Source organism: Arachis ipaensis, chromosome B4, assembly GCF_059453495.1.
Source record: "Arachis ipaensis isolate K30076 ecotype BB chromosome B4, ASM5945349v1, whole genome shotgun sequence".
Taxonomy (NCBI): Eukaryota; Viridiplantae; Streptophyta; class Magnoliopsida; order Fabales; family Fabaceae; genus Arachis; species Arachis ipaensis.
The window spans coordinates 76,756,497-76,773,779 of record NC_142439.1 but is presented as its reverse complement, the minus strand read 5'-3'; the positions used below and the strand labels follow the sequence as shown (position 1 = coordinate 76,773,779).

Genomic DNA, 17,283 nt, shown 5'->3' with positions numbered 1-17,283 from the left:
GTTAAGAGAAATTGGGATGCCAAGGAATTGGAACTCAATTATTTACAATCCGCCATATATCTACTTCATATGATTGAGAATGAAGTTGAGACTCATTGATTCATGAAGGATTATAATATCTCCAATCCCTAATGAATCACGCCCATTATTGTTATTCCTTTCAATTACTTTAAATTTCTTGTTATCTTTGATTCCCAGCACCAAGAACCCATTTACATTTCATGCAATTTATCTTTCATTGCTATTTACATTCTTCCTTTTACTTCCTTGTCATTTAAGTTTCATCTCTTTAGATTCTTGTCATTTAAGTTCCGCCATTTACCTTTCACAATTTACTTTCAGCTCTCTATTCTTCAGCAATTTAATTTTAGTACACTTACTTTCTTTGTCAATTACAATTTTGTTCACTCAATTACACAAAATCATCAAATATTCGCTTGACTAGATAAATCACCTAACTAAAGTTGCTTAATCCATCAATTTCTGTGGGATCGATCTCACTCAACAGTGAGTTATTACTTAACGATTCGGTACACTTACCGAAGGAATTGGTGTTGTGCAAATTTTCGGTCATCAACTTCCCAGTTGATCCAAGACCCATGCCCTTAGCATATCCTCCAATGTCTGAATAGTTCGTTCCAACCGTCCATCCGTTTGCAAACGATATGCCGTGCTGAGACATAGTCTCATACCGAAAGCTTTTTGGAAAGCTCCCCAAAACCTTGATGTGAATCGGGGATCACGGTCCGACATTATACTCGATGGCACGCCGTGCAACCTTACAATCTCCTTTATGTACAATCTCGCCAATTCCTCCATAGAATAGTTCACTCAGACAGGCAGGAAATGAGCAGACTTGGTTAAACGATCCCCGATCACCCAAATCGCATCAGATCCTGACCTAGTCCTTGGTGACCGATCACAAAATTCATTGCAATTCCTCCCCACTTCCACTAAGGAATCTCAAGTGGCTTTAACGTTTCCGACGGTCTCTGGTGCTCTATCTTCACCTTCTGACACGTCAAACACTTGGATACAACTGTAGCTACATCAACCTTCATCCCAGGCCACCATGACATCTTCTTTAGATTATAGTACATCTTCGTACTTCCTGGATGAATAGAAAACCTGCTGTTATGAGCTTTCGATAACAACTCTTATCTCAAACTTCCGACATCCAGCACACAAATTCTCCCTTTATACCGCCACAACCCTTCCTCATCCTTAGTAAACTCCCCACGCCTCTTCTTACCAATCGGTTGAAACATCTTCTGAAGTTCTTGTCCATTTTGCTGAGCCTTCAGAATTTCTGATTTAAAAGTACTTGAAATTTGCAACAGGTTCAAACAAGCTTTTCCGGCCACTTCATCAATGTCCAACTTAAGATCTACAAATTTATCCTCTAACTGCTCTTCTTTAATCCTCATCTAAGCTATCGTCAAAGACTTTCGACTCAAAGCGTCCGCTACCACATTAGCCTTCCCAGGATGATAACTCAGTTCAAAATCATAATCCTTAAGCAGCTCCATCCACCTCCTCTGATGCATATTAAGCTCTTTCTAATTAAAGATATACTTAAGACTCTTGTGATCAGACAAGACTCTAAAACTCACTCCGTACAAGTAATGCCTCCAAATCGTCAACGCAAACACAATCACCACCAATTCCAAGTCATGAGTTGGGTAATTTACCTCGTGTGGTCTCAGTTGGCGCGATGCATAAGCCACTACATTATGGTATTGCATCAACACGCAACCCAATCCCTTCAACAAAGCATAACAGTACACTTCAAACGGTTCATGCGGTTTTGGCAAAATCAAAACAGGCGCCGAAGTCAACTTTTGTTTCAAAGTCTGAAAACTCTCCTCGCACTTCATCGTCCACATAAACAATACTTCCTTCTGGGTTAACTTGGTCATCAGTAATGCAATTCAAAAAAATGCATCAATGAATCGTTGGTAATATCCGGCTGATGAGCGGATAATTTATACCCTTTTTGGCATTGTTTTTATATAGTTTTTAGTATGTTTTAGTTATTTTTTATTATATATTTATTAGTTTTTATTCAAAAATCACATTTCTGGACTTTACTATGAGTTTGTGTATTTTTCTGTGATTTCAGGTATTTTCTGGCTGAAGTTGAGGGACCTGAGCAAAAATCTGATTCAGAAGCTAAAAAAGGACTGCAGATGCTGTTGGATTCTGACCCTCTTGCATTTGAAGTAAATTTTCTGGAGCTGCAGAAGCCCAATTGGCACACTCTCAATTGCGTTGGAAAGTAGACATCCTGGGCTTTCCAGCAATATATAATAGTTCATACTTTGCCCGAGTTTAATGGCCCAAACTGACATCCAAACACACACCAAAGAATTCTGGCGTAAAACGCCAGAACTGGCACTAAAACAGGCGTAAAACACCCAAACTGGCACCCAAGCTGGCGTTTAACTCCAAAAACAGCCTAAGCACAAAAAAGCTTCAATGCTCAGCCCAAGCACACACCAAGTGGTCCCCGGAAGTAGATTTCTGCACTATCTGCACTTAGTTACTCATTTTCTGTAAACCCTAGTAACTAGTTTAGTATAAAAACTACTTTTAGAGATTTATTTCAGGTCTTTTGACCATCTTTGGATCATATCATGTAACTTTGACACTTTGAGACCTCCATGGGAGGCTGGCCATTCGGCCATGCCTAACCCTCTTTCACTAATGTATTTTCTACGGTGGAGTTTCTACAACGCATTGATTAAGGTGTGGAGCTCTGCTGTTCTTCATGAATTAATGCAAGCACTATTGTTTTCCTTTCAATTCACGCCTACTTCTTCTCCAAGATATACTCTTGTACTTAATTTAGTTAAGTCAGAATGAAGGGGTGACCCGTGACAATCACCCACTATCTTCGTTACTCGCTTAGCCAAGATCTGTGTGCCTGACAACCACAAGCGGTCTACATGATATTCAACGTAGTCATTGGATGACAGCCGGAGTATATTCTCTTGGATATCTAATACACGGACTGAGTCTGTGAGATTAGTATCTTTGTGGTATAGGCTAGAACCATTGGCAGCATTCCTGGGATCCGAAAAGTCTAAACCTTGTCTGTGGTATTCCGAGTAAGATCTGGGAAGGGATGACTGTGAAGAGCTTCAAACCTACAAATGTTGGGTGCAAGTGATAGTGTGCAAAAGGATCAATGGATCCTATTCCGACGCTAGCCGGAACTGATAGATGATTAGCCATGCGGTAGCTGTACCTGCTATTTTTCATCCGAGACGAGAAATCTGACAATTGATTAGTCGTGCAGAAATCGTAGAGGACCATTTTCACTGAGAGGATCCTACAGCTTGCCATGGAAGGGAGCACGCATGGTTGGAAGAAGGCAATAGGAAAGTAGAGGTTCAGGAGCAACAAAGCATCTCCAGACGCTTATCTGAAATTCCCACCAATGAATTACATAAGTAACTTTATTTTATTTTATTTATCTTTTAATTATCAAAACCTCATAACAACCATTAGAATCCACCTGACTGAGATTTACAAGGATGACCATAGCTTGCTTCAAGCCGACAATCTCTGTGGGATCGACCCTTACTCACGTAAGGTTTATTACTTGGACGACCCAGTGCACTTGCTGGTTAGTTGCACCGGAGTTGTGAAAAGTGTGAATCACAATTTCATGCATCACCGGGAAAACCCAAGAAACTCCTAACCTCAATCACCGTAGTCGGTTTCTCCCATTCCATCACAGCCTCCACTTTCGAAGGGCCCACCACTATTCCGTCCTTACTCACCATGTGACCTAAGAACATCACTTCTTCTTTCCAAAACTCACACTTCGACAACTCGGCATACAATTTTCGCTCCTTCAGGATTTACAACACAATTCTTAAGTGTTCTTCATGTTTTTCTGCCGTCTTTGAGTAAACTAGAATGTCGTCTATCAACACCACCACGAATTTGTCCAAAAAGGGACGAAATACGCTGTTCATGTAATCCATGAACATAGCAGGTGCATTCGTCAACCCAAAAGACATCACTACAAACTCGTAGTGTTCATAGCGCGTTCTAAATGCAATTTTCGAAATGTCATCCTCCTTCACCCTTATCTGATGGTAACCAGTTCTTAAATCAATCTTAGAAAATACCCCAGCTCCTTGCAATTAATCTGATAAGTCATCTATCCTAGGCAATGGGTTCTTGTTCTTCACAGTCACTTTGTTTAACTGTCGGTAATCTACGCAAAGTTGCATTCCTCCATCTTTCTTCTTTACCAATGAAAGTTGTGCTCCCCATGGAGATACACTCAGTCGAATGAACCTGTTGTTCAGAAGCTCTTCCAATTGAGTCTTTAATTCAACCAGCTCTATCAGAGCCATCCGATATGGTGCAATTGACACTGGTCCAGCTCCTGACACCAAATCAATTGCAAATTCAATCTCTCTTTGAGGTGGAAATTTAGGAATATCCTTAGAAAAAACTTCAAGAAAGTCTCTAACCACTGGAATTTGGTCCAACCTCTACTCATCACCTAACGCATTCGTAGCCAACAATATATAACCCTGACACTCTTCTCTACTATAGTTCACTAAAACAGAGTTCAGATAATAACCTTCAGCTACCACAGCTCTTCTTTCTCCTTTCGGTATAAACCGAATAGATCGTTCAAAGCAATCTAACAAAACCCGATTCTTGGACATCCAATCAAACTCCAAAATCATCTGCAACCCATCCATTGTCAAACAGATTAAGTCATGAAAAATTCTCTATTCTCAAGCTTGAAACCTACTTCCCTACAACCTGACCTAGTCACAACCGTCTGAGACGGGGTATGCACATGCAAGTCAAATGATAACTCTGACACTTTCAATCCTAGTTCCTCAACCTTATCAAATGAAATAATTGAATGTGAAGCTCCAGTATCATACAGTGCAACCAATATTTTATCACCAATTAAACAGTTACCTCTCATCAGAGGATCTGCCTTAGCAGCATCATTGGCGTTCACAGTAAATACTCTCCCTTGTTGTTGATTCCGACCCGCATTCGGGTTCATTCCATGAGTACAATCTCTTTCCATGTGACCAGGCAATCCGCAATTGAAGCAACCACCTATACCCAGTTTGCACGAGTCATTCAGATGAAAACATCCACAACGATCACAAGTTAAATCCGGAGAAACCTTACTCTAATTTCCTCTCCCTTTGGCATGCTGGTACTGGTCATAGTTATTTCTCGTAAAGCCTCCTTGAGCTTGAGGTACATGTCCTCCTCTCCTGAAGTTCTAAGCTCTTGGTTGAAAGTACTTGCTACGTCCACGGTTAATGTTTCCTCCATGAATGTCTCTTGACGATGCTACTTTCTTTGCACACTCTTCAACTACCCTCACCTTGTTCACAAGCTCAGAAAAGTTCCGAATCTCCAAAGTAGCCACAGCAGTCATAATAGTAACCATCAAGCCACCTTGGTATTTAATACATTTTCAACTCTCATAGGACTCCGGGGCACCTTGACACACCGTAGAAAACCTACAAAGCTCCTCAAACTGACTAGTGTAATCCACCACAGACAAAGAGCCTTGCTTCAGCTGCATAAGCTCCAACTCCCTCGCCTCTCTGACTGATTCAGGAAAATATTTCTTGTAGAAGGCCGTCTGGAATACATCCCAAGGAATGTCGTCGTTCTGAAGCTGTAGTAAGCGGCATTCTCCTTGCCACCAGTGCTAAGCCTCTCGTAAGAGTTGATACGCAGCAAACTCTACAAACTGGTTGTTCGAAACATGCTGGGCTTGTAGCGCACACTTCATATCCTGGAACCAATTATCCACTTCAGTAGGGTTGGTCAAACCTCTAAAAGTCGGTGGATGAACCTTGAGAAATGAAACCAAGGTCATCGGAGCACCTCCCAAATCATTACCATTTCCGTCCCCATTATCATTCCCATTTTCATTACCGTTTCCGTTTCTCGTTGGTTGACCTAACCTTTGCACAGCTTGCAAAGTCGCACCGGCATTCGCCTCCATGGTATTAGAAAGATTAGCCATCGCCGCCATGAACTCGACATGTTAACGGAAGGTTGTTCATTTCCAATTTCTTCTGAGTAGCCATTAGGATTCCTGTCTAGACCAAACAATCGATACAAAGGTGATCAGTCTCATTATCAAAAGCCTAGTGCTTCAATTATCCCAAAAAAGCACTCACAAACAAGCATGCCATGCAATATCAAGCAGATAACCTAAATAGCATCAAAGAAAAAGACACAGAGTATGCAATGAAGCATAATCAGTCCATCCCTCAGGCTCACGAGGACGAACCACTCTGATACCACTAAATGTAACACCCCAATTACCCTAAGCCTAACCTCACATCGTAAAGCAAAGGTTAATCAACGGTTACGATAATTCTAATGCTTATACATATTTATATATATAAAGAAATAATAATTCTAGAAGCCCGATGAAGAAATAAGCTCAAAAACAGAGTTTCAAAAGCACAAAATATTCACACGAAGCTACACTAATCGAGGCATAAGATATACATATAAATATCAAGACATATATATAGATATATCAAAGTATAATAGTCATAAGGATCTAGCTGCCGCCCTCGGAGTTTAAGTCGGCTAGTTATATACAAACATACAGAGTTTTGAAAAGCGCAGTAGCTTATACAATATTTCTCTCAAAATAAGTCTCTAAGGCAAAGATAAATACAAAAGTGAGAGATCTAATCACAATAAATCAAAATACTTCAAAACATAGTAAGGATCCTCCGCTCTGTCACCATCAAAGCAACTCACCGAGGTAGATTGCAACCTGCATCTGAAAAATAACAACAGAATATGGTATGAGAATCGGAGGTTCTCAGTATGGTAACAGTGCCCAGTGATGTAAGATATGAGACTCCGGGATGGCACAGGCAATCCTAGAACTTCATATCCATCACAAGATTCGGTCTTAAAACATAAGTACATTTAAAACCATTACTTAAAACCATAGAGAAAAATAAGGGGTTCTAACTTAGTGGATTTCTAATCTAAAATTCCCCGCTATCCCACAACCTTCGCCTGCCTAACCGCCATGCGATCCCATCGCCACCGCATTCCGAACCTCCTCAATCCTAGTAGAAAACAAAGATAATAATGATGCAAGTAAAGCAAAAGTATTGCCACACACACACACACACACACACACACACACACACACACACACACACACACATATCAAGTAATTCAATAAGAATTTAGGCATGTTAAGCACTTAGGCAAACAATACAAGTCGGCAAAGCAAACAAACAAATAGATTATCCACATGATGAATGCCTATCCTATTTGGCTGTGATATCACATTGTCGGTTCAACTGCCAACCGGACACATCTCCATGGAGATGTCGCCCTTCGGTCTTATAATGGAACCCCCGAGATATCGTGCCTGGAACACGGTCCAGGATATAGTGCCTGCACACTCTAGTGATTTCAAAGGGATGTGAGTGGGATACTCTTGCCACGGACCTCACATCTCAATGTAAGCGGGACTAACCACCGCCGTTACGCCACCGCCACGACCTCGACAAGCGGGATTAACCACCGTCCTTGCCAAGTGCATAGCGTCTCAACAATCTCATGTTAAAAATATTACATCAGTGGTTTTAGAAATCATTTATTTCAGTACTCAGTAGTTCACCACCTCCACAATTTGTACCATCAATCATCAATACAATGCTCCGCCATCTCACCCAACCAAATCCATCCTCAGTACTCCAAAACCTAAGACTCCATTTTCTAAATTGATATGGAAATTCACTAAAATAATTCACTAACTTATATTTAACGATATTAGAACCTATATATTTGATAATTCTCTAAATCAGCCTTTGAAATGATTTTAGAAAGTGGGAAAACCTTTGAAAACATAGAAAAATCATGTTTCATGAAAACATGGGTCTCCCATACGCAAGCCCCTGCATCGCATACGCATGTTGTTGAAAAAAGGGTGGTCGCATACGCAACTCCCTGCTCGCGTTGCGTGTTAAAGTTCGTGTATGCAATGGTTCATTTTTGAATAGTTCGTGTACGCGTGCAGTGTCCGCGTATGCGAGATGCCCAATCCGAATGGTTTGGTCGTGTCGCGTGCACTGTGTCACGTATGCAAGCAGTGTTCACGTACGTGAGTCACCCAACCCGAATGGTTTGGTCACGTCGCGTGCACCCTGTCATGTACGCAGCCTACACCTAACTTAGAAAAATTTCAAATCTTGCAGAATTTAGTTTTTGGCACCAAACTTTAAACAGTCATAACTTCCTCTATAAAAATCTATTTCCTTCAAAATTTATATCAATTTAAAGCTCTTAAAGCAATCTTTAATTTAAAATAAAGTTTATTTAATTTCAAGCTTTGAGGCTCAAGTTATGATCCATCAAAGTTTACCAAAAACTGGTTTTTACCAAAAATAACAAGGTTCTCAACTTTCCAAAATTCACAACCAAAACCAAATCAAAAACCACACCAACTCCAATTCACATCATATCTTACCATTTGTGTCATAATTCGTCACTTATATTATATAATTCTCAACCCCAAATATCAATTTTATCACGCTAAAACCATTTCTCAACTAACAAACTCATCAATCATCATTCTATCACTACAAATCATAATAATCAACCTCATTCAACCTTAATTTCAATATTCAACATCATTTATCCACATTAATACCACAATTCATCAAAATAACCAAAATCATCAAATCATCATACATCATCATTCAACAAATTCAACAACCAATTCAATCTAAACCTATCCTATGGGTCACTAGCCTAAGCGTCCAGAAACATTATATATTACATAGAGAAAAATGAAACCATACCTTGGCCAATTCACAATATTTTAAAAACCAAAGATTGAGTCCAAACAATCTTCCAATAACCAACAATTCACCAACTAACATTCCAAGCTCCAAAACAACTCCAACAAGTGCAAGAACTTAACTAAACCGATATAAATTACCATAAATCAATATCTAGGGTTTCTAATTACAAAAATTCATAAGGTAAAGAGTTTTATTACCTTTCTTGATGGTGTTTGGGGCACAAACCACCAATAGCCCAACCATAGAGACCACTTAATCAATCGAAACATAAAAACTGACTGAAAACCAAAACCTAAAAATTTGAATTTCTTCGGGCAGAGAGGAGATAAAATTTTGAAATCTTACCAATAAAGGTTAGATAGAATTAACGGGCTCGGCAAGAGCTTCGCGTAGCCGCAGACACCACGTGAATCGGAGCACCGTAGCTCGAGATATGATGGATTGCAGTGAGATGTGAATAGTAACTTTTCTCTATTCTTATCCTCTTCACTTCAGTCACTCCACCCTTGTGTGTGTGTGTTTGTGGCTGAGGGTCTCATTAATTGAGTGTTATATATGTTGGTCTTGGGTCCAACTTGGGCCCAGTCCAACCCGTTAGCGTTTTTGGTACGTTTGGCCCAATTTTAGGCCAAACCTTTAGAATTAATTCTCGGTTTTCAATTTTAAATATTTTCCTAAGGTTTTCTACTATTTTTAATTATTCTCACACAGTACCAAACAGACTTAAGCCGGTACTACTGGTTAATTTACCAGTTCACATTTTTGTGCAGTTTTTTGCAGAAAATTATAGTTTCCAACTCAAAAAATCTAATGAGTCTAAATTTCTAAATTAACATTCTAAATTTTTGGATCCTATTTTGGGCAATTAATTTAATTAATTAAGCGGTTAATTAGTCGCGGTTCTTACAAGTACCAAAATCTACTCTAAAATCCAACCAAGCATTTTATCAAACACTTGAAAGGCACAAAAAAAAGTATGGTAAATAGCAAGAATTAATAAAATCTAACAAATACCAATTGCAAGAAATTAACAATAACAACTCAATTAAGGATTAATAAACATGAAAACATAAATGACATTAAATAAAAATCAAAATTAACAAGAGTGCATGAACATAAAAGTAACAAAATAAAGGGAATAGCAAATAAAACTAAGAGAACAAGATGTAAGAACAATAAATTGCAAGGAAAATAAATCAAAGCAACAATTAAAGTCTAACCATAAGAGGAATCTAACCTAATTCTACCGTAATTCTAGAGAGAAGAGAGAGCTTCTCTCTCTAGAATATGACCTAAAGCATGTTCCTAACTATCCTAATTGCTCTCCCTTTGTTTCCTCTTGAATTCTGCTTGAAATAGCTTTAGAAATGAGTTGAATTAGGCTTCTGTAGCCCCAGAAGTTGCCCCCAGCGTGTTTCATTAAGTTGGTCATGTGCTGCCATGCGTACGCGTGATATTGCGATTTTCTAGACATGCGTACGCCTCGTATGACAGATTTCTAAAACTTTATTTCTTCATGAATTCTCCTCTTTTACTTGCTTTTTCTTCATTCCTTCAATCCAATCTTTGCCTTCTAAGCTTGAAATTACTCAACACACATATCAAGGCAATGAATGAAAATAAAGTAAATTAAATTATCAATTTTAGGACCTAAAAAGCATGTTTTTAATCATTAAGCACAATTTAGGGAGAATTACAAAACCATGCTATTTCATTGAATAAATGTGGAAAAATTTGATAAAATCCACCAAATTTAATACAAGATAAACCATAAAATTGTGGTTTATCAATGGCTGAGAGATTAAATTCAAAGTTACAAAAAATCGGTAATCGAAAAACTCGAAAATGGATTAAAATATAAGTAACATTTTGAAAGAAAAAAGTTAAGAGTTTCAGTTTTGGTATAAGAGAAAGATTAGTAATTAAATTTTATTTTTGAAGGGTATCGAGGTTAAATTTATAATTACATAGTTTTCGGGTATTTAGGTAATAAATAAAGTACAGGGGTAAAATGGATATTTTATAAAAGTTTAGGGTTAGTTGTATAAATATTGAGGTAAGTGAGGTTTCAAATATAATTTTATGAAAATGTTGGGTTAAAAAAAATATTTAAAATTTGAGGTTTAAAACGTAGATAATAAGAGTTTAAGAATAAAAGCTTTACGAAGCTGACTTTTTTAAGAATAGATATAAATATTTTTTATTTACAATTTAAATTAACTTATTTATATTATTGTTATCATTTTATTAAGAATATTTAAGTTAGAGAAGAGCAAACAGAAGAACTCTTAAAAGCTTTAGAGGATAGTTAATTTAAGAATCTTATAATTCTTTTCTCATAAGACATTAGAGAAAGGTGAGGGAAGAATGTGAAGTTGAATTATGATAAAAAAATTAAAAGATTGAAGAAAAGAAGAGAGAAAGAAAAGAAGTAAGAAAATAAAAGAGAAAGATGAGAAAGAAAAGAAATGAAAAAGAACAAAAACAGAAGGATGTATTAAGTAAATGAATCTCTGTCGTAGGAGAACAGAGAGCAGTGACTGAAAAGATTTTAATGAACGTCTGCCATAGGAGAGTAGATAGAAAAGAAGCTATTAATTAAAGGGATCTCTGTCGCAGTAGAATAGAGAGCAAATATTAAAAAGGAATTGAGTGCTGTTTAGGTCTTAGTGCCAAATGTCTAGTGGGAACGGCGATGCGTATACGTAACACTCACTTGATACTACAAGGACGGCTCTGTGGGGACGGCGATATGTAACACTTACTGGAGACCGAAAGAAAGGTTCCTCATAAGGAAGGTGATACATAACGCTCGTGGAGAGAACGTTGGCTGAGATAGGGATGGCGATACGTAACGCTAATCTCAGGACCAGTGTCGGGAATCGGACAAGAAACCTACACATGAGCCCATGGCCTGTATAGGACTAGACATGCATCGTACTTGTTTGCAAATATTTCTGTGTTGTGAAATTCTGTGAATGTATCTGTGTGCCTTTTCGTTAATTGACTTCTGTGTGAATTGCTTGTCATGGTTTGTTGAAGTTTGTGTGTGTTCTATGGTGTGTTGCTATTGGCTAAGGAATAAAAGAAAATGAACCTAATTATCAACCCCGACCCTACTAAGAACTCTCCAGTTCTTACCCCTTTCTTTTTCCCCTTCAGATGGAAACAGGACCCACAGAAGGATATGAAGGTGATAGAGATCTCGTCTTTTGCCTGCAATGATTGATCAGGGACAGTAAGAGTTGGTAGCGTATTTTGGGTGGTGCCTTCAGCTTAGCGTAGAAATTTTTGTTTAGTCTCTCACTTTTGGATAGATCCACTGAGAGATTAGGATTTGTAAAAACTGGTTAGGTTAGTTCGGGTTTCAGATTAGAGGCTTCCTTTCTAAGCCAGGGCCTGGAGCGTTATATATATATATATATATATATATATAAGTGGTATAAGTTGGTACACTGACTTGACTTCTGTATTACTCTTGTTTATAATGTTTGTGATGTACATTATTATATTTATCTTACTTGCTGCTTTATTCATTGATTTTCTGTAATTCTATATGTGAATGTTTAAGTTTTGCGAAATCCGCCATTTTGTTCAAAGATTTTTACGTATAAAAGAAAAAGTTTTCCAAAAAAAATCAATCGCATGCTAACACGACTATAGGCTTAATAATCAATAATAGTTATGTTTAGGAACGCAAGTTTGTAGTGCTCAATTTTCAATGTGATCATGACGTACTGGAAATTGGGTCGTTACAAATTTCGCCCTCTAATATTTTGAATATCATTTTAAAATGACTTGGGACTTTGTCAGCTCGGTGCACCCGTGGACATTTTAACTTGACCCGTCCGATTTTCAATAAGTGTATCTAGTTTTTATATGGGTACGATCTTTGGTTCAAATCGAACTGTCTAGACTACTTATTTTTTGGTTTTTTATTTGGACCAGTCGATCCAATTCAGTTTTGATAATAGTACTTTAAAGTAAAAAAATTGATAAAGTGATAAAATGATGAGTTAATTACTTTTAAATTAAAATGGTGGAACAAATATTTTGTAGATATTATAAAATGATTAACTCCTCACTTTACTATTTTATCAATTTTTTCACTTTGAATGATCTAAATTCTAACATAAAATACTACAAATAATTTTTTCTTGGAACGAATATGCAAATATTATTTTTATATTATTAGAAAAATAAGATTTAAAATCACAGGACCAGAATTAATAGAAAAATATTTTTGTTGATTAAATATCGATAAAAAATGATATATTTTATTAGTTATATAGTATTATACTTAAATAATAATTACAAAGGTGTTGAATGACTGAATTTATTATTAATTTTTTCTTGCCATTCTTTTAAATAAAGAAAAAATAACAAAATTGTACGCACAAATTTATATTACTTACAAAAATATCTTTAAAGATATGAACAACAAATAAGATCCTGAATAATTTGAAAACTAGACAAAGATAACTAAAACGATATTATATTTTTTAGGATTATTTAAATGAATAATTTAAATATTTTATTTACATGTATAGATAATTTGGATACAATTTATCATTATGTGTCTTATTTCTTATTTTGTTTACATTATAAATGAATTAATTATGATCTTATTCTATTTACACTATAAATGTGATAAGATATAAAATTTAAATAAATAAAACAAGTATAAACAGAATATGTTTAGAAGTTCAGTCTAAGCATATTTCATTTATACTGTAAACAAGATATGAAAAAAGTCAACATAGATAGAATATAAATGAGATAACAAAAATGAAAAATTAATAGAAACTGGATCCAAATAGATGAGATAACAAAGCGCATCATCACAAATAGTTTCATCAATAACCAAGTAAATTCTTTTCTAGTATTACATCAATAGGATATTGATGTCTTCAACATCATTGGAAGATCACAATACTATTGTCACAAATGCCAATGCTCTTCTGCAGTATGTAAACGGATTTTTTTTTTTTTACATATACCAAGGACTACATTTACCATTGCCCATTACACTGAGGTAATACTCTTCAATTTTTTGAATAATAATAATACATATTTATAAACCTAACTAACCCAAATTCTGATCACAACAAAACCATCAAGTTCACGAGCAGTTTGTGTCATAGCTCCCTAGTCCCAACAACTCCAGACCTTCCAACCTAGAGTTATTCTCAAAGAGTTAATAGTCAAAATTGTCTTCGAAAGATATCTCGATCTCTATTTTAGTCCTTGAAAAAAAAATTAATCAAATTAATTTCCAAATGATTTTTTTTAATCACATTCATCCCTCCGTTAGTTTCTTGACACTGCCGTTAATATGGAACGTGAAGTGACAGCACATCATAGTAAACGGTGTTCTCATTTATTCTCATTCATCCCCAAAAACAAGCGTTCTCATTCGTTCTTCTTCTCGCACCTCCATCTGATAGAGAAGCCTCCGTTGCTATTGCACAGTCGAAGCCAGCCCTGCACATGATTCTCATTACTCCGTCGCTCTCTTAGTCATCTTCTCCTTTTCTCACTCACGCATCGGGGAAGAAGGCTAAGCCAGGAATTGAGTTTCGTGACCCAATCGCCTTCTCCTTTTTCTATTTTTGTTGTGCTCAAATACCATCATCCATCTACCTCTATGAAACAAAAAATAATCCACACTAAAACAAATCTCCCTATTCAAAATTCAAATTAATTTTTCTCATGAAAATAATTACACTAAAAATTACAACAGAACAAAAGCAAAACTACCAACTTCAAATTAAAAACTAACATAGGTTTGCATTTGAAAAAAATCACAATAAATTCCACAAATAAAAACAGAAAGATAAAGGGTAAAGGGTGATTCACCATAAAAAAACCCAATTGATCAAGAAATCTCATTGTCCTTTTGACAACCCACGGGGGAAAGACACGCATGAATAGCGGATGAGAAAGCGAGCCACCCATAAAGAGTTGCAATTGAGCCGAAGAAAATAAAGCACCCAAAGAAGAAAATGAAACCCGAAGAGAAAATACGACTATAGTAGCTCATGTCACAATAACCACTGTTGCCACTGATAAATCCACATTTTATGTTATTTATTTGCTCTAATTTAGTGGATTTTATCAACTTTCTTTGCACTTATTCAATGAAATAGCATGGTTTTGTAAATTCTCCATAAATTGTGCTTAAATGTGAAAACATGCTTTTTAGGCCCTTAATTGCTAAATTTTATTCAATTTAGTTCCATTTGATACCTTGATGTGTTTGTTGAGTGATTTTAGGTTTACAAGGATAATATGGATTGAAGAAGTGTGGAAAAAGCATGCAAAAGTGGAGAAACCATGAAGAAAGTTTGGAGCGAATCAGCAAGTGTGCGCATGCACAAGTATGCGTACGTACGCACAAGTGAGAGTCAGCAAGTGTGCGCGCGCATGGTGCACCACTATTTCGTGATGCATTTTATGCTGAATTGAGTGGATTTTATCCATTATTCTCACACTTATGCATATGATGTGCATGTTTTACATTTTCCTTCCTAATTTTGTGCTGTGATTGAAAACATGCTTCCTAGGCCTTAAATTACTAATTTTTAATCCTCTCTTATTACCATTCGATGCCGTGATATGTGTGTTAAGTGATTTCAGGTTTTCCAGGGTAGGAATAGCTTAGAGGATGGAAAAGAAGCATGCAAAAATGGAAGGAACACAAGAAATCAAGTATTTCAGAAGCTGGCAGTGACGCGTACGCATGGGCGACGCGTACGCATGACTGGTGCAGTAGATAAGCGACGCGTACGTGTGGATGACGCGCACGCATGACCAGGAATGTGTTCAAGCAACGCGTACGCATGGCTGAGACGTACGCGCGACAAAGCATCACGTGCTGCAGATATCAGAAAATGCTGGGGGCAATTTCTGGGATCCTTTGGATCTAGTTTCAGGCCCGAAAATACTGATTAAAGGCTGTAGAGTAGAGCTGGAAGGGGGAAACAATCATTCACACATTCATACACATTAGTTAGGTTTTTAGATGTAGTTTCCTAGAGCGAGAGGCTCTCTCCCCTCTCTAGGTTTTAGGGTTTTTAGGTTTAGCTTTTCTCAAATTCAGATTTCTACATTGCTTTAATTTAGTTTTTCTTCTACTCTTATTTGTTCTATTACTTTAGTTATCTACTTCTCTTATTGATTCCTTTATTTTTCTAATCTAGTTTATGAGTTCATGTGTTACTCTGAATTTTCATTAATGCAATTTATATTTCATGTTTCCTATTGTTCAATTGCTTTGTTATTGTTATTTCTTTGCTTTGGTTAGTTTTAGGTATTGCTATGCCTTGTTAGTTTTCTATGTTTTTATGTTATGCCTTCCAAGTGTTTGATAAAATGCTTGGTTGGATTTTAAATTAGATTTTTATGTTCTTAACTTGGATTGATCAATTAGAGACTCTTGAGTTATCAAAATTTTTTTGTTGATTAGTGATTGAGACTTGCTAGTTGGCTTAGGTTTCACTAAATCTAGTCTTTGATTAGGACTTGTGAACTTAAATTGATTTTGCTCACTTGACTTTTCTTCATTGTTAGAGGTTAACTAAGTGAAAGCAAAAGGTAATTACCATCAGAATTGATGATGATAATGAGGATAGAAATTCTAATTCTCAATCCTTGTTAGGACTTTTCTTAGTTGTTATTTTATTTCCTTATTTACATTACTTGTTCCTTATTTCAAAACCCAAAAATATACTTTCCCATAACCAATAATAACTACACTTCCCTGAAATTTCTTGAGAGACGACCCGAGGTTTAAATACTTTGGTTTATTTTTATTGGGTTTGTATTGTGACAAACAATTTAAATATTGATTGAGGTTTAATTATCGGTTTAGATTATACTTGCAACGCAATATTTTTGTGAAAATCTTTACCGTCATTTTTCCTCCGTCAAATTTTTGGCGACGTTGCCGGAAAATTGCAAACGTGTGCCTTATAATTGGTTAATGTACATATTTGCCTTTTGCTTATTTGTTAGTTTTTGTTAGTTTTAGGACTTTATTGCTTATTTTTATTCGCTTTTATTTTCATTTGCTACTATGAATTCTCACCCTTTTGGCTATGAGTTTGGTTCTAATTATGTTGTAGGGAATGGAAGCTTCAATGAGAACCTGCATCAAGGTTGGGACAATCAAAGGTGGGAGGAGCCTCAAGCTTATGGACAACCTCCATGGCAACAACCCTCCCCAATGTACTATGAGCAAGAGCCATTACATGATGCATACTAAGACAATGATTATGGTGGACCTCTTCGTGACAATCAACAACCACCACTATATACCTATGAACCCCCTCTTCAACATAGTTTTGAACCACCATACTCACAATCTCCTTTCCCCCATTCACCTCCATATGATCCTAACCCTTATCCACCATACCAACCA

The 17,283-nt window shown here is 36.6% G+C and overlaps 1 protein-coding gene across 1 annotated transcript; it reads right to left on the bottom strand.

Moving 5' to 3' along the window:
* Positions 1–3,671: 3,671 nt before the first annotated feature.
* Positions 3,672–6,046, bottom strand: LOC107636564 (uncharacterized). Its single transcript, XM_016340064.1, has 8 exons — positions 5,864–6,046; positions 5,513–5,647; positions 5,308–5,413; positions 4,811–5,106; positions 4,607–4,715; positions 4,269–4,405; positions 3,978–4,103; positions 3,672–3,860 (listed from the first exon to the last, which is right to left on the bottom strand). The coding sequence occupies exons 1-8, from the start codon at positions 6,044–6,046 to the stop codon at positions 3,672–3,674; spliced, it is 1,281 nt and encodes a 426-aa protein (XP_016195550.1).
* Between the last annotated feature and the right edge of the window lie 11,237 nt (positions 6,047–17,283).

Bases quoted from the DNA above. Each gene is read 5' to 3' on its own strand.
- LOC107636564 (XM_016340064.1), bottom strand. From the start codon at position 6,046: ATGGCGGCGATGGCTAATCTTTCTAATACCATGGAGGCGAATGCCGGT. The intron at 4,406-4,606 runs GTTATTATCTGA...ATTTGGTGTCAG, and splicing joins AAGAGCTGTGGTAGCTGAAG to GAGCTGGACCAGTGTCAATT. The intron at 3,861-3,977 runs GTATTTCGTCCC...TAAATCCTGAAG, and splicing joins TCATGGATTACATGAACAGC to GAGCGAAAATTGTATGCCGA.